At 34.7% G+C, this 19,049-nt stretch overlaps 1 protein-coding gene across 2 annotated transcripts in view; it reads right to left on the reverse strand.

The window, feature by feature from the left end:
* Mnat9 (microtubule-associated Nat9) overlaps window positions 1-2,026 on the reverse strand; it is a 36,856-nt gene extending 34,830 nt beyond the window's left edge. Inside the window, exon 1 of one of the 2 annotated variants that reach the window (XM_035366716.2) lies at window positions 1,863-2,026. In XM_035366716.2, the coding sequence (XP_035222607.1) occupies window positions 1,863-1,942 (80 nt within the window). In that variant the 5' untranslated portion in view covers window positions 1,943-2,026. The remainder of the gene's footprint in view (window positions 1-1,862) is intronic. The other variant, XM_035366717.2, reaches the window with a different exon arrangement.
* Window positions 2,027-19,049: the final 17,023 nt, after the last annotated feature.

Consider the following 19,049-nt stretch of genomic DNA (forward strand, 5'->3'; position numbering starts at 1 on the left):
AATTAAACTTGCTGGCCTATAATAAATAGTTAAATAAATTTGCTTGTTTATCATAAGTAAGCCAAAAAGACTTTGAATGAAAGCAAGAATAAATTTTACAAATTACTGCCAGAAAAGTTACTCATTTCCTTGTAAACTCTTTAAAAATAGATTATTAAAACAATTACAATAATAATAATTATCGCTTCTCGGCCTTTTCGCTAAAATCAAAGTGTAATAATAATAATAAAAATAACGTAAATGGTGAAAAGCTCAAAGATGAAAAATGTAAGTTTGTATTTTTTTCTGCAGAGATCTGGAATACGAAAGAAGTAAAATGCCCATTCACAGGAGATAAAAGGAAACAAATAATTTAATTCCATATTAAAATATGAAATAAAAATAAATCTTGGAATTTTGTAGAAACAGTTTAAGCAGGTAAACTACATATAAAATTTCTAATACCATACAACATCCGAGTTAAAGAATTGAGGGAACTTTGGCAATTCTGGAACTTACATCATGAACTAAGATGACTTATAAAATTAAAAATATGAAATGGTTATTTGTGAAATAATATGACCTTAAAAAAAAAAAAAAATTAACAACAACAAAAAAAAAAAAAAAAAAAAAAAAAAAAAGGCTTACTGCTAGCACTTATTTTGTTTTGTTAAGCATTTCTTTCAATTTAAACTGTTAAAGCAATTTATTTTTTACTGTGAATACTTTTTTATAATTTTATAGAGGGAGAAAATTTCTGGTTCAATTACAAAGTCGCATCATTGCAGTATTCAGCATCCTCTTTAAAAATCAATTTATCAATCTCTTTCTTCACTGATGGTGTTGATACTTTCTGGATTTAAAGCATTGTTACAGATTTTGTTTTCTGTTCATTATCCTCTCACTGCAATAAAGACTTCAGGTATAACATCTTCACTTAGCACTTTTTCGTATTTTCTACTAATCGAAAAATTTCATACAAACGAAAATTAGTATCTGCAACATTATACTCTAATGAAACTTTGGCCTTTGGGCTTCACTTATTGTGTATCAGGCTAGATAAGATAAAAAAATGCTACTCTTTTCCCTGTAGGACCTTACAGTTGAAAATAAAAATGTGTTTTGCTAGAAGGCAAGTGTTTAAAGATGAAACAACATGCAAGACAATTCAAAGCAAACACACATAATGACGTTTTTTGGCAAAAGAAACTTCAAGCTAATCAGAACAAAAATAGATTTATGGCAGACTTGCTTTTTCTAGAGTTATCACAACCATTCCTAATAATTCCAAGTGCATAAATTTTCCAAGGAAACATGCATTTAATTCCTTAAAAAAATAATGTATGGTTTCTTAAAACAAATATAGTACAAATTTCGATATCCAGATTTGTCTGGGCTTCAGTGATTCCGGATTTTAGATTATCAATTCAAATCTAGAAAGATGATATGTAGAAATTATAAAATTAAAATATGAAATAGTTGCTTATGAACCAATGAAGCATTCATGATCTTAAGGGAACCAAAATTTACAATAAAAGCTCATTATTTTTTTGTCTTATAATTATTATTGCATTTTTTTCAGTGTAAGTTGTTTAAGTTAAAATTTTTTGTTCTCAGTAACCTCTTTGACACATTCTTCAATACCGGTAGCGATATCTGTTGCTCCTTTTGGGTTGTTTATTAATTTTGAATTTGAGAATTTCTGCAAGTCTCTTTAGTTGAAACACAGTAAAATTTTCATTGCTCAAATTGAGAAGATCTGAATTATTCTGTGATATCATATGCACACAGTTAAAGAAACAGTATGCTCTTTGAAAACTTAATAAATTACAACGAAATCAAAAACACATAAAAAAAAAATGTTAAATATTTAGTATACAAACTTTTCTACGTGCTCTTCCTTATATGGAACCAAAATGACTTTAGAACCTACTATGCAGGTATTCGCATTAATTTTCATCATGCAATATATGTATTTGAAACACGAAACATAAAGACTTCACACCATCAGTGATTTGAAATAATAAATGCCTTGTTTTGCACCCGCTAAGTCTTTCTGTTCGCAAAGAAAATAAATAAATAAATAAATAAATAAACCTATACGTTAGAAGTTAAGGCAGAAAGGAAAGCGGACAATTTATTTGAGAGAAAAATTCACAGCATTTGATACGAATTTTTTAAGGCCAAATAAAAAAAGTGGTTTAGAGAAAAAGAAAAAAATAAGGCACAGATTGTATTAAGAATTAATTATGGGCCTAAGTAAATTAGAGAAGATGAAATAAATGCGAAAAATGATCATGAAATACCAATGAAGTACGAATGTATACATCCTTAAAGTGCAATTTATTAAAGATTGTACAATAATTAATATCGTTATTTAAACTTATCTACTACTTCACCTATGATTTTCAACATATGTTTTTGCTATTACTTTTCTCGTTTGCTGAATGGCAACAATCATTATTGCTTACAGAAAATATGCTTTCGTTTTTACGTAATGTTTCGAACGCAGTGTTCTCTGCTTATTATGTTGTTTATGTTAGCAATGAAAATTTAAGGCTGCATTTTAACTGAATAAACAGTTGTTTCATTCATCTGGAGAACTTGCAGTTCATTTGAGTGATTTGAAAGACGTCCGTAACGTTTTGTTTGCAGTTGTTCTTTACATTTTCTGGTGTATCGTGTCAAGACGTTACTTCTGATTATAAACAATATTTCAGGCAGCAAAAGGATTTAAGAAAGAGGACTTTGTCACAGAAGAAACTGGTGCGACATTGCCTCAAAAGATCACAATAATGGAACATAAGCAAAGTGTTATACTGTGCTTGAACCTCATCAAGAAGTGAAACTGTAGACAATTGAAGAGCTCCAATCATGATGTAATTCATCTTTTTGGTGACATTTTTGTGAACATTGTCTAATATTTTGCAGCTCTCCTTGACACAAAGAGCTTCTTGGTAAATGAGACAAAGACACTAAATAACTGGGTGCTTTGCTTCTATAATAAAGAACTGTATGAAACCAAATGTTGTTCCCAACATGCAAGGCGCACCATCACTAGTAATTGAAACTACTTTTTCTGGTCTTAATGTCTTGTTGCAAAAAAGCTTCCATCGCAGCATTGTAAATATCTATCCCTTTTGGGCAAAGATGCCAATTTAATCAGCTCTTCTCTCATCGTATCATCAACAACATAACGCAGAATTACTGCTAGCCTTGCATGGTTATTTATATCTATGCTTTCATCTAAGCACATTGAGTATAAGCTGCCTTTTGTAAATCAGTGGTGCCTTTTGTAAACCAGTATCACTTGCCATTCGCAGGATTCGATCTTTAATAGTGTTTCTGTTAAGTGGCATTTCAACGATGCGTTGTTTAAATTTGTCTTTTGGAAAGTCATGGAAAAGGGAATTACTCCTAAACAACATAACCTCTTTGATTAAATCCCCATCGAAAAACGGTTTACCATGTTTTTCAAGGCACAGTGAAGTTTGAAAGCTGGCCGTTGTTGGATGGTTTGTATTAGAAAGATAATTGCAAAAACCAACCTTCTGATAATGATAATTCCTCAGTTGCCTTTCAATATACATCTTCCGTTCAGCTTCATTAAGTTCGGCAACAATCTTGTGGTTGGTGTTTAAGTGCCGTCTGATATTAGGTATGCGACACACAACCCTTTCCGAGCACAGATTGCATAATACTTTTCTGTTGTATTCAGTAATCCCAAATGATTCTGTACAGGTCGCTTGAAATGATCTTCCACTATCAATGTTTAATTTTTGCCTTTTTTGCTGAAGTCGTTTGTGAGGGTTCAAGATCTGGAGTATAGAAAAGCACAAAATTTAATAATGAAGCATTAAATCTAAATCGATCATATGCTAAAAAGAGCTAACATTATTTACATATGAAAATCTTACATCTAGGCTTGGGCCCGATGCCAGTGGTATTATGCGATAAGTAAGTAAGCGAAATGTTCAAGAACAGACCAAAACACTTACTTAAATTACACAGTATCATTTTACTGTGAGTATTGATTAAGGAAGTAATATTTTAGTAGCGTGCTGGCTGATGAAGCTCTGTGTGCCAATTATATTTCATTTGTGAAATATAGTTGGCAAACTATGGCACGCGTGCCATAGGTTCGTCATCACTGCTGTGGATGCTCGAAACAAGAAATCGGACAAGAGTGATGAAAAATGTGCAAGTTCTGAAATTAGCATATCTAACATCACTTATGGCCCAAAGGTATTCCTTCAAACTACAAAACTAAAACTAGTGTCAGATAATAGGGAAATACCTATTAGGTGGTGTAGAGGTGTATTTAATTATGGCAAAGCACACTAGGGCTATCTGCCTAAAGTACTTATTAGAGAAATCCTAGATTCAGGGTCCCAAAAAAACATATATATTGAAAAATCTAGAGGAAGAAAGAGGATATAGTTCCGTGAGAAAAAGAAACTCTTTTTATTTGGAGGAATCGATTCTGAAAAATGTGAACACACATGTTGAAGAATCAGACTAAGGAATCTACAAAGTAATATAACTTGAAACATGGAAGCTTTAGACCAGCCCACAATATGTGATAATATTCCACCTGTTAGTTCAGGTCCATGAATCAAAAATTTTTAAGAAAGGAAGATAGCATTGTCAGACGTGGGTAAAGAGTCACAATCTGTTCAAGTACTCATTGGAGCTGACGTGTTAGGAGAACTTATGACAGGTCAGCGTAAAATATTGACTTGTAGACTTGTATAAATGGAAACTTCACTTGGTTGGACCTTATCAGGAAAATTACCTGATAAAGAGATATCGTAAACCAATGCTATACTCATAACTTCCCTTTTTGTGAAAGAAATGGATATTTCTGAAATGTCGAAATTGTATTCTTTAGGGATATAAGATCCTTCAGAACAAATAACTAAAGAAAAACTTCATGAGGCTTCTATGGAACATTTTTAAGAACTGTCAAAGTTGATGAAGATCAACGTTTTCTTGTTGGTTTACCATGGCCTGACGTTCATTTACCTTTGCCAGACAATTTTAACCTGGCACTAAAAGGGTTAGAAGTGACCACCCGTAAGCTTAAAACTGAGAATTTATATGAAGAGTATGGAGAAGTGTTCAAAGAATGGGAGCGAGAAGGCATCATCGAAGAGGTTCCTAAAGAAGAAATTAAGTCATCTTGTCACTATTTGCCCCATTGGCATGTGGTGAAGGCGAGGAGTACGACTAAGATTAGACCTGTGTTTAATGCTTCTTCTAAAGAAAAAGGAAATTCTAATCTCAATGATTGTGTTAAAAAGGGACTCAATTTGATAAAATTAATTCCTTCCATATTAACGAGGTTTCGCTTGTATAAATTTGGCATAACAGGTGATATATGCAAAGCGTCTTTGGAAATAAGTCTATAAAAAGAGAGAGATTTCCTCCGATTTCTGTGGTACAATGAAGCTGAAACATTATCGTCATCGCGGAGTTGTTTTTGGTGTTTCTTGTAGTCTGTTCTTGCTTGTATCAACTATCCGATACCATTTAGAAAGGAAACTAAAAGAAGCCAAAAAAAAAAATGAAGGATATTCTCTAGATATCCGACAGCCTGATGGTCAGCTTTTATGTGGTTATAATTGCTTGACTAGGGTTAAAACTGAATCACACCTAAAGCAACTTTTTGAACTTGCGACTGAAATTATGGCTGAAAGAAAATTTGATTTACGAGGAGGGAAGTACACTAACCCATCTGAATCTATTGCAAGTCCAACAAACGTCCTAGGAATGATGTGGGACAGACATATTGATACTTTTTCCATAAACATCCCTGATGTGAAAGAAGTAACGAATGTAGTAATCACCAAAAGAAATATTTTAGCTGTTTCGCACAAAGTTTTTGATCCTCTCAGCATAACTGGTCCAGTGACACTACGTCCAAAACTCTGGCTACAACTGTGCGGTCTCCTCGGCCACGCCAGACACGTATACGGTCATCAGAATATTCCACGTAGAACTGGGACTCATTTGAAAAGGCGACATTGTGCTTCTCCTGTACCCAGCGTTGTTGTCTGGAGCACCAGAGTCGCCGTCTCTCTTTATGCTGCATTGTCAAGGGAAGCCGAAGTAATGGTCGTCGTGTTGATAGCCCACGCGTGCTGCAAACGCGATACTAGGCGTGCTGCAAGCATGCCCATTTCTTGACTAATGGTCCGTGATGTGTTTTGCAGGGATGACCTCACAATATGTCTGTACTCTCGGGCGTTAGTCATAGGAGGACGTTGAGATCCAGCATACCGTTCAATATGACCCTCAGCAAACCATGGTTTCCATATTCACATGACAGTGGTTGGATGGTGACCAGTGCGACGGGAGATATCACGGGACGATAATCCACACTCTCAATAGGCAACGATCCTAACTCTATCGCATTCCGACACTTGCTGGTAAGCATTTCTTCTTATTATTCGAGACATAGTACGATATTCTGAGCAAACGCCGACCTTACAAAGTGCTTTCCGAATGAGAAATTCACTACACAGCTTTTCTTTTATACAGATTTTCAGATGTCGTTTCTCCCTCCTGCCGTCGTCTAAATTGGCTGAAATCATTTGCATATCCAACCCTCTTCTTCGTTTCATGTGATTTTGACGTTCGTCAGATCATTCCTTCCTGGTCTTGCAATTTTAATGTCCCACAGTGTATTATTACCCAAAGTAGTGCTATTAGTTTCGAAACGGTATATTGCGTTGAATCACTCTAAAAGTATGAATCATTTTTCAAAATGTTGCCACCAAATATTATCACCCTGTATTATGTTTATAGAAATTAAATAATGAAGAATCTGCACGAACATATGTATGTTTTTTGCACTGCAAAAAAACAACGGCACCTACAGCCACCAAATTTTGAATTACGCAAATCTTCACCTGAACGGGCACCTGGAAGCCCGAATTTTTAATTTCGAATTTGTTTTATTAACTATTACAGATTTTGTAAAACTTAAATGAATTTTTTATTATCAAACGCAACGATTTCAAAGCGAGCAATGAAAACACTGTACGAAAAAAAAAATATCTCTGGCGTGCGAGGCTATCTATCGGAAGTTCTAAAATATGCTGTTTTTAAATATTTTATGATATTTCTGTTGAATTGAATTTTATGTGGTTTAAGTGCGAAGAATATGCTATTTAATAAGTATAGGTAACACACAGAACGTTAAAAAAACGTTACTCCTTTTGGCGTAATATAAAATCTGAAAACTTTCAGCCTTTTTTTTTTTTTTTTTTTTTTTCTTTGTACCTTTAGCAAACTAAAGGCGTAAAAATTTCCAAATGCGGATAATAAACCTTGTGATATATTTTCATTTAAAAGAAAAAGTTTTAAGGAACACTGTTTTCAAAAGCATTTCAACAAAAATTTAGTGTCCAACTTATGTCAGTTACTGATTAGCACTTTTTGAACAAATTATTTTAGTACACGGAATGTTTTGATGCAATTTATTTTACAAAAAGCAAGGTTTAAAATAGAGAAAAAATAATATATTACCAAAAAAAAAAAAAAAAAAGAAAAGATCTGAGGTCAATGCTTAGTACAAGATCTATGCAAATAAAGTGCAAAATACAAATGTTCAAAAGCAGATGTGATGAACCACTGCATGCTGCAAATAAAAACACATTTAATTGAGAATCTTTTATGTTTCTTTGTTAAAAATTTTTTTCGTTACAGCCTCTATGTAGTCGGAGGCTCAAAGATAATAGTTTAGTAGCGAAATATTCGATGAAATTTTGTACTGCATCTTACACTTAGCTTCCGTTTATAAATATATACTTTCCGTTTGCAGTATAAAAGTAACCCAGATTTTGTTAAAGAAATTTTGTAGAATATTGTTGATGGTGAAATTAAGAAATAAGATCAAGAGTTTGAGGTGGAGAAAAAGAAACATATTCAAGAATTTGAATTAGAAGAATTAAACTAAACAATGAAGCGGAACTGCCGAAAGCACAAGCGTAAGCTAAAACCCCAGGTAGAAAATTTCTCAGCCAAATTCAGAAACTGGTAGTTTTAAACAGTTTAGCGATAATTTAAAAGACTGCCAACCCTTTTGGAGCCAACCTGAACATACTGATAGAGATGATGGTTTTGCTTTTGAAAAGAAAATCCAATATTTGGTACACGTAACTGTCATTGATTCTAGAGCAAGAGGGGTATTTGAAAGTTTTCCACCAACCACAGAGAATTATTCGAAGGCATTAGATAGTTTAAAGGTTCGTTTCGCTATAAAAGACATTTTGTATGAAGTACGTATTAGGAAATTAATAATCTGTGTAAAATACAAAAAAAAAAAAAAAAAAAAAAAAAAAAAATCACTGATATACCTCTATGACAAACTTATTTCTCGGGGCTCTTGAAAGAAACACTAGAAATTTCAACAGACAAATGTTGAGTTCCTTACACAATGGTGGAATCATGCTTTGATGAGGACTTTCTAAAAGCCTGAAATAGGATCCCATCTTTTAGTTCTGTAAAAGATGCGAAGGAACATATAAACAACTTGCTTTCATTCCTCAAGGGCGAAATAAAGGGAGAGGAAAAGATATCATTGATAATTTCAGGTTTTATTTTAACTAAAAATAAAGATACAGAGGTGCCTAGTAAAAAGAAACAGAATTTGGAAACTCAAAGAGGCAAAATTCCTACGGTATTCATGTTGCTGACAGCCACTGAAAAAGCTGAGAGAATGAAATCAAGATGCATATTTTGCAATGGTAAGCGTTCCAGTGCTGATTGTTTCAGTGCTCTAAAGCTGACACTAGAAGAGAGGCAGAAGGTAGTTTTTTTTCATTGGCGGGCACTAACCATTATAGACACGGGACAGAAAATTTACATCCATGCGTTCTCCGAGATTTGGAAGCGGGCCCTTCGTCACAGCAGTTAAACGCTTTCCCGTCTGGGGTGGCCAGGACTATTTATCCTTGTGGGGTGGCAGACAGAAGATAGTAAAGGATTAGAAATGCTGTTTTGCGTGCCTTGTTCCATATCATTCAGTTAGAAAATGGGCTCCAAATGCAGATGCCGAGCATAAAGGACATGCTTTTGTGATCTTTTCGTGGACTAAGTGTTTCTTCAATTGTCGTGGGCTTTTCGATTGGGACTGTGCTTTTAGTGCAATTTTTCTCTTGTGATTTCTAGGCATGGCTGTACGGCTGGGCACAAAGTCTAAATAATCACATTCGTGTACTTACAAAGGTGGCTCCAAATTGGAAGCAAATGCAGGATATGCTTATGCTATTCTAAAAGTACCTAAAAATAAAGTAATTCTAAAAGTAAATTTGTTTTAAAATGAAAACAGTACATCTGAAGTTGAACTCTCTGCAATAAAGATGGCCCTTACATACTACACTAAAAATAATCTAAAACATATAAAAAAAAAAAAAAAAAAAAAGTGAAATGTTTCAGATTTTAAATTACGTCCAAAGGGGCGTTTTTTAACATTTTGTGTGTTACCTTTCATTATTAAATATCATGTTCCTCGCACTTAAACCATAAGATCCAGTGCAACAGCAATATCGCAAAATAGTTTTAAAACGAGCATATCTTTAGAATTTCCGATACAGAGACTCTCGCGCTGGAGATAAAAATGTTTTTTCTGCACAACGTTGCCATTGCTCGCTTTGAAATCCTTGAGTTTGTTAATCAAAAATTCGTCAAAGTTTTAAAAAATAGGAAATCGATCATAAAACAAATTTCAAATTTCAAATTTGGTCTTCCACATGCTCATATTCGTTGGAGGATTACGTTATTCAAAATTCGATGACTCTATGTACCGTTATTTTATGACAATGTGAGAAATATACATACATTTACGCAGATTTTCATGATTTAATTTCTTCAAATATAATGCAGGACTCTAACATTTTATGGCAACAGTTTGAAAAGTGAACCGACATTTATCCGTCCGACGCAAAATGCCAAAACGAAAGTAATAGTCCTTCGGGACTCAAGTCCCTTTTGGACTAAAAATATACGCAGACTCTCAGTCTGAAATACTAGCATTGAAAAATCTTAAAATATAAGTCATCATTAATACAAAGAGTTTTGATATCATAGGATCTGACCCAGATATTCGCCCCAAAATAACTTGGGTAAAAGCAAATGTAGGAATCAAAATCGTAAAAAACAACCTTATATTTAGCGTAGGTATAATGAAATACTCAATCGATTTCGAGGGCAGCTAAAGGTCCCTCCTCATCAGGAGAAAGAAATACATAGAAAGAAGAAAATAGGAATCACAGAAACACGTGGTGCTTATCAGCACTGCACGTGGTTATAACTAGATTTTTAATCAGAGTTGCACTGGCCGCCTACTTTTACTGAGCCAGGCTGTCTGATCAAGCATAAAGGAATATTAAGCATAAAGGAATATTAAGGAATAATTAATATTAAGCATAAAGGAATATTAAGGAATAATTAATATTAATATTCCTTTATGCTTGATCAGACAGCCTGGCTCAGTAAAAGTAGGCGGCCAGTGCAACTCTGATTAAAAATCTAGTTATAACCACGTGCAGTGCTGATAAGCACCACGTGTTTCTGTGATTCCTATTTTCTTCTTTCTATGTATTTCTTTCTCCTGATGAGGAGGGACCTTTAGCTGCCCTCGAAATCGATTGAGTATTTCATTATACCTACGCTAAATATAAGGTTGTTTTTTACGATTTTGATTGTCACATTAGCGTGTTTCTCTTCTAGTCTAAATGTAGGAATATTTGGAAATGAACATGCGGATGAAGCAACAATGTCGACAATAACTTGCGCTGAAAGAAACATTTTAGGTTTGACTTGCCCGAAATCTCATCTCAGTTGAAAACTTAAATATTTGCGAAAAAGTCGCGGGAAGAAGAATGGCAAAACGGAGACTAGAGGACGTCTTTTTCGGAACTTATATCAACTGGTAGCTAACAGGTCGTCCCCTTTTCTACATTTTCCAGAAGAGAAATTTTGTACCCTCAGATACTTGGCGTATGTGGGAAAAGGGTTGATCTAAATCACTTCCCTATCAATTGCTCGTTGACCAGTAAGCATTAAATAAAGTTCAAAGCCACTATCAAATAATATATCAACTATTCAGTAAAAACGAAACAATTAGGAAAAAACAGAGGCTATTTTTCTCTACTTCTCAGGTAGAGTTGTATTGAGGTCTAAATATTTAGTACAATAGGACTATATTCTTATTACCTATGATAAAACATTAGGTGTACATTGTACTTCAAGCTGGCCTGACTTACCAAACGCTTTGTCTCTGAACCTTTGAGAACTCCATCTTAAATACTCTTATTTATATCCTGGTGAGAATTAACAAAACGCTGAAGTGATGGTATAGCTCCAAAACATATGAAAAATGGGTTAGCTAACGTGAAATATAAGGTGTCCGAAAAGAATGACTACACATTCAAATATTAATTACGAAAAACAAACATTGATTTTTCTCTTAGTGTTTTTTTTTTTTTTTTTTTTTTTTTTTTTTTTGTTCCATAAAGAAAATATCAAAGATTTTTGATGCAGTGTTTTATTCCACGATCTCAATGTAAGCACCATTAGTTGTGGGGAACACATCGAGTCTATACGAGATTTCTCACACGTTGTATAAAGAATTGCAGGATCAATACTCTGCATGGATTCTGTAATTCGACTTTTCAGTTCAGCAGTGTCACGAATTGGAGTCTGGAAAATAATGTTTTGCACGAATCTCCATAGGAAGAAGTCCAACACTATTAAGAAACCAGAAAATTTATTCTTTTGTATGCATTCTGTTTCTTGTTTACATCAATACGCACTTCTTTTTAAAAGTGTGGAATAATTTATTTGGAAATCTGAAAATCTGGAAGACTTCAGTAAAATCACTCTCAGAATGGATGCTAAATGGCAATAATTTAACAATATTTTCAACTCATTCATTTTCAAATTACCTAGTGTTACTCAGCCTGAAAGCTTAATTGCACAATAATTTCAAAACTGAAAGTATTGAAAACATCGGATTTCTGAGGAAAATAAGCAGCTTTATCAAATAAAAAGAATTTGCTACGTTACAAAAACGCAATATTGATATCAAGTAATTCCAGTATAATACCTTTTCAGACCAAAAAGTAATCTTCAGTCTTATGAATGTAATTATAATAAAAGTTTTCAAAATGATATGTTTTTAAGAAAAACGGAGAAATTTAGAAATGTTAAACAGGTAAACAGAAAAACATTTAGAGGCGTTAAATAGGCCTCTCAAAGTACAGCAGTCTGAGAACCTGTTCTCTTTTTAAATTAAATGAAAAAAAAATGCTTGAATTTCCTTTCCACCTCTTTTAATTTCATTTCCAATCATTTTCTCAGGTTAGTATTCAGATAGTGTATTGAATAATTCCTTTTTTGTGTGTTTTTGTTTTCTCAACAGAGGTTTTTGTTTTGTTTTCTCAACAGTTTTTTTTTCTCAACAGATGTTTTGATTTTGTTTTTGTACTCTCAACAGTTGTTTTTGTTTTCTCAACATTTAAAAAAAATTTCTTTCATTCCGAACATTGTTTGAGTACTTTTTAGAACTTTCTTTTTGCTTTATATCACATCTAGGTGATTTATTTTCTCATCCTTTCACCAGTTTCTGAAAAAGTGAATACAGGTTCTTTTCATAAAAACATTTCAGCCACTCAGCTTATTGATGCTCGTTGTTAAATTCTTTACGTCGAATTTGTATATTGGCGCGTTTTTCTAATTGTTTTAAATGAAATGTGTCAAATATTGTTAGATATTTTTATTTATTTATTTATTACAAATGCCCTGAAGATTGACTATGATGCCATTTAGCCTTTCAATATTTCTGAACTTTACAGTTTAAAAGCACAAGTGCAGAGCATGAATCAAGATGAGAAGCATCCAATATTTGATGTTGTCCGCACAGCACAGAGGATATGAGGGACAGTCACAAAGCCCAAGCCAATACAAGCATGCGGGCAAACAGTCATTGCCTGTATTACATATTTTAATGTAAGAGTTTTATTTTAATTCAGAGATAACTTTGAGACGTTTTTAAAGTAAAAAAAAAATATTAAAAATGTCTAATATTTCTGGCTAATTACAGTAGTCTAAAATACATATCAGTGTTTAAAATGTATAACTTCAGTGTTTATAATGTATTTAGATAATGATACTATTAGGCATAAATATGCCTAAAGTATCATTATCTAAATTTGTATTGTGTACTTATGCATTCTTGGAAAGGCACATAATGTCTGAAGTCCGTTGCAAGTAAAACAAATTCTTAATGTGGTTATAAAAATCAGAATAATACAATATACTATTTTTCTATAAATGTTATAGCCTCCAGCTTGAGGAATCAGTGCTCGTACTCTTGTCACTACATCAGCACATAACAGCCAAGATGGCAACTCTGCTCTTGTGGAACGATGCTTAAGACACCCGGGTACCTGGGCGTACCCTATCTCAGTTCGGAAAATATAAAGCTTCGAAATAGTATCTCAACTAACTTCAGATTACTTATAATAAAATTGTATCTGGATATGGATGTGGTGAAGTGTGATTGACACTCATTGTTTAACCATTAGCAATGTGTCCAGGCACACTAGTTATCCAGATAATCACCCCCAGGGCTCACAGGTGACCTTTCCAAGCGTTGCTTGTAAGGCTTTGTAATGGTACCACACCGCGGGCAGTGCCTTTTTTCCCATTATATATACATTGATGTTTTCACGGTACCTTTCGCCCTTACATGCTATGGAGGACAGCTCCAGGTCTGCTTATATACAATATTTTAAGTAATATCTTTATGTTATTCTATGTTGTGTTGCATAACACAGTGCCTCTTGTGGACAAGAAGTTCATTATATTTATGATTTATTTTCTGAGATGGTTGTTCTTGGTAGCATATCTTCTAAAAGGCGTCATCTGAATTCGGGACTTTTAAATGGTGTTCAGCTGTGAGGGAGCATGATGTAGCTAAGTTCCTTGCATAAACGTATGTAGGAAAGGGGCCATGCCCTGATAAGAACCACGTTATTTCTCTTGTTATTAAATTGAGTGCTGTGCCTACTTTTGGGAACAATTCATAAATCCTTCTTCCTTGCTCGGCATTATCCCCCCAGTTCTGCCATTCAGGTTTAGACTTGCTGCTTATGATTTTTTTAAGGTGCAAGCCAGGCCATGGTACTGATAAGTTTGTGCGTTTTGACCTCTATCTGATTCTTTGGCTAGCATCTCAGCCTCCTCGTTACCTTTGCCCCTGCATGTGACTTCAGCCAAGTGACAAAGAAGTGTTGATTTTGTGATGCTGAAGTTCTTCTGTAAACTCTTGGATTAATTTTGATCGATGGTGAGGGCTTGCGATGGCATGCATTCTGAAAGTCTGTCTGTAAAGACATATGCTGTTTTCAGGGAGTTTGTGATACTGTATTTTATTGCTTGAAGGAGCGCTACTGATTCCTATTGGAATATACTATTTTGTTGATCTAGATGGAACTTTTGTTCTGTTGTCTTGTTGGGGTCTAGGTAGATTTTGATTGCGCTGCCTTTACCTTCTTCTAGGCCGAAGCAGTCTGTATAGAGCAGGGGAAATTTATTTTTGTTTACTTCTTTTTTCATGCTTAATGTGATATTGTGAAGGGATCGGTCCTAGAAGAGTCTTGTATAGTGTAACAAGTATTTATTAACAGGTTTAAGTTACACACGGACATTACATTTAACTTTAAGAAAATTACAGAGCAAGAGTCTGGTACAACCTATCAAGTGGGACACTTGGCTTTTACTGAAGTACTTCTCTGGCTACTCACTAGAGGGCAGCCTTGTTGTCACAATTAGTTCAACACTTTATGTTAAAGGATTGGTTACAATATTATTTTTTTCATTGGATGGTGCTCATATGGGTGTACCGGTGCCTCTTACTTCTGTGCTAAAAGTTCTAATGATTTGTAATGGCTCTTCTTTCGTAGTTGTAGTACTGTTGTCTTATGGAATTCTTGTTCAGCGCGTATAAAATGTGGCATTCTGTTAGCGATTTGGTAGAGAGCCGCATTTGATGTTGTTTTGTAGTTTCCTGTGTAGTTGAGAAGGAAAGGTCGCTGGATTATATGAAGCTTTTTTGCTTTCTTTTTGTCATTGGTTCTTCCCATATGGCTGCCCCGTATAGAGCAATCTTATAGATTACTTTATGGTAGATGAGGTTTTGGATTGGTCTTCTCATCCCCCATCCTATTCCGTTCATTTGCTTTAGATTGGTTGTTATTTTGAAGGTCTTGCTTTTAATATAGTCTAGATGGCCTATAAAGTTAAGTTTTATTTTATTAATGATGACACCCAGGTATTTTAGGGAGTTAACTATTTTTATTTTAATTCCTTCTATTTCGAATCTTCGAAGTCTTGTTATCTTTTCTGAGGGTTTGTGGGTAATTAAGGCACGTGATTTTTATTGAGAAATTATTTGTTTTTGTTGTTTGCAAAGAGAATTGAAAATTTCTAATGTGTTGTTTATATTTCTTTGTAACTCGTCTCTCGAGCTACCATTCACGACAAAAGGTACATCGTCCGCTAAAGCGGTACATTTTGAGTGTTAGGGGCCATTTGTGCTATATCACTTTGTCAAACGTCAGGTTCCAAAAATCTACAGTTTTGCATGAGCCCTGTGGGCAGCCTCTGACTTGTACTTTTTCAACTGTATGGTTGTTACTTATAATGACTCTGCGTCTGTAAGTGAAGTAATTTTGAAAAATTTTGTAAAGGTTTTTTGGGCAGTTTGTGTCTTTCAGTGTTCCTAGAACCTCCGGCCAACAGAGGGAATTAAAGGCGTTTTAGAGGTCTAGGCACACTACAGCCGAGTGCAGATTCTTTACTTCATTTTCTTTTATCTGCTCTAGAATATCATTGATTGCATGTATAGTGCTTATTTTCTGAGAGAACCCGAACTGATATGGGCTTGCTGTGTTGAACTTCCTTATGTGATGCCTGAGGCGGTTCGCTAGGGCTCTCTAAAGTACTTTCCCTACTACAGGAAGAAGGTTTATTGGGAGGTAAGAACCTGGATTCGATGCATTCTGACCATTTTTATTAAAAAGAACTATCTGGCCGATTTTGAAACTTGTCGGAAAAAGACCTGTTTCTAGACATTTATTCATTAGATTGGAAGTAGATGGGAAAGTTCTTGTGCAGGATCTTGATGAGATGGTTATCGATTCAGTCTGGCCCAGGTGCTTTTTTGTTTGATAGGATTTTAACTATTCTTGAAATTTCAATGGAAGAGAATGGAATATTATTACTTGTTTCTGAGGGGTGGCTATTGTTTCTTCTGATACTCTGGAGTGGTGTTTCTTCATCTGGGGAATTATGAAGGAACACAGCATCCATTATTTTCATGATGCTTTGGGTTGTTGCATCCTCCTGTGAATTAGTTTCGTTGATGGAGTTTGGGATAAAAATTTGACACGGATGGAAGACTTTGTTGGTACATATTTTGTACACTGGTCCGTACCAGTTTTTATTGATGGTTATATACTTAATCTAGCACTTAATTTTTGTATTATAAATCTCTCTTTTATACATAGCTCTTTGCTTTGCTTTGCATCCAACTTGTTGGCTATCTCTCTTTATTCCTCAGTTCTCGTCTTTTTCATCTTCCTTTTTAATGCTCTAGTCTTGTTTCTCTCACACCTGAGTTCGGTGGTCCACCGATTGACGCGTTTGATATCGCTTGGGTATTTTATCTTGAACGAGCTTTCACAGTGCTTTTGAATTGTGTTTTGAAGTTTTGTAACTATGTTATTTAGATGCGCTTTGTTTTCTGAGCAATTTATTTCATTGTCGATTTCTTGGATAGCATTTGTAATGGACTTCATGAATTTTCGTGCTCTTGATTGGGTAATTTGGAATCTTTTGGTAGTCTTCGTGTTGAATTGAGAAGAGTATACAGTATGAAATCAGTCTATGGTCTGAGATATCCTCTTCGACGTGAACTGTCCAGTTCTGGATATACTGAGCTATCAGTTGGTTTGTGAGCGTTATATCCGACCATCCAGATCCATCGATAGTTTGGAATGTTGGTTCAGATGGATTATTGTCAATCACTGTGAGGTTCTCACTGTTAATTAAATCTTCTACCTCTTCACCTCTTGCATTCATGCGTGGGCAACCCCACATGGGATTATGCGCATTGAAATATCTCCTAATCACATGAGGAGATTTTAAAAATCTTTGCAGGATGCTCAAGTTATCTGTTATTTCTTCAGATGGAGAGGAATAGAATGATGTAAATAGTATTTCTTAATTTTCTAAATTGGGGCTATTGTTTCAATGTCTCTGGATGAATAAATTATTGCTGGAGACCAGTTTTTGTTTTGGAAGATTATCGCTGCTCTTACCGAGGTTTGATCTTTGTCTTGGTATGGGAAGATATTACAGCTAGTTGGCAGTGCTTCTACTTTTCCTTTTACGCAATACGACTCTTCGATCAGAAGAGCGTCTTATTTTCAGAAAGAAAAATTTCTAATTTAGAATTCGCTGCTTGCGCTCTTTGGAGGTTTATTTGGGTGGATTCTTGTTGTTTATGGAATTTCCATACAATTGATTGGTTTTTGATGGCTTGGGTGCTGCTAGATTATTAATATTTTGTTCTTGCTTCATTTTTGATTAACTCTTTCTGATAACTAGGGCAGACTTGGAGGTGTACTGGGTGGTCGATTTCGAAGCGAGTCTTGCTTGTACTGTTGTGTAATTCGCAGTTGATACAGTACGGGAATTCTGCTTTGCACTCTCTGATGGGATACTTTGCGCTGCAAAAAACACAGCAATTATTATTAGGGCAGTGTTTTAGCTGGTGTGAAAAGTCTTGGTAGATGAAGCATCTGCGGATTCCAGTGAATTCTTTTATTGTATGGGAGCTCCATCTCATGAGGAAGGATTTTGTTTGAATACATTTGTGAAATGCTTTTGTAGTGCATTTGAATACCTACCTAACACAATTAAGGTTCTATCACTAAGGTGGAATTTGAGGGTTTCGTCTTTTGGATCAGTTCTAGGATGGAGCTGATTTCTTGGGTGATGTTGGATTCCGAAATATGTTCCGAGATTTGGTCAATGATGATCTTCGGGGACCTCAACGAGGGGCGTTTTACATCAATATTGCTAATTACTGGTTCAGATGCTTTCAGGGTTCGTGAAAGTTCGTTAATATCTTGATCTGACTTTCAGGTCACTGCTATTCCGCCTTTTTGTAAGGGTAAAATGTTTTTGATTTCCGCCGTAATTTTGTGAATGGAAAGAACCTTTTCCGAATTTTCAGAAAGTGGTCTCTCAAGAATTTTCTTTGGGAAGATAAGGAAGTCGATGCGTCTCCTTTTTTTTAGAGCCTGTGCGTAGTAAATCAGGTTTGCTGGCGGGCATTGGGTATTCTTGTAGCAGCAAAACGCATCTCTTCTTTTTTTGGTGTGCTTCCGTGGAAAAACTGCACTAATGTCTTGATGGCACCTGGAAACTTCTACTAAGATAAGCAGGAGACAATTATACTAATTTAACGAGCCAAAAGTTAGAAATGAGCAAACATTTATTGGAGGATAAAAAGGCAGTACCGAGATCGCACCTGTATCTCCATGAGATAAATGAGTGGGCTTTCCAAGAAAGGAATCTCAGGTAAGGTATTCAAACTATGACTCAATAGTTTCAGATATTAAGCAAGTAGTTCTTGTATGAAGAACGGTTTCGATGGGTAGGAGATGAAGAATATATTTTGTTTTTGTTTTTTTATTGAAGGTTTTTTGAGGTAAATGAAGTGTTCCTCAAGAATGTTTTAGTTCGAAAAGTGTTCAGGATGAAATAGGCAATGTACCGCTGACCACGTCGTCAACCTGAGGATTTTTTTTTTCTGAATCTCTGTGGCACTGACTTCAGAAATCCAGCTTTGAATTTTTAGAGACTATAATAAAAACTGAAATAAGATCAACTCCTACTTATGCCATTTTATAAATAAAAATATTACTTTTTGATTTATCACAATATTTAAAGCTTTTGGTTGTGCAGAAGAATGTATTTTAGCCTGACTT

Source organism: Stegodyphus dumicola, chromosome 5 (assembly GCF_044657685.1).
Source record: "Stegodyphus dumicola isolate Sdum_Otavi_A_Nest chromosome 5, ASM4465768v1".
Classification (NCBI taxonomy): domain Eukaryota; kingdom Metazoa; phylum Arthropoda; class Arachnida; order Araneae; family Eresidae; genus Stegodyphus; species Stegodyphus dumicola.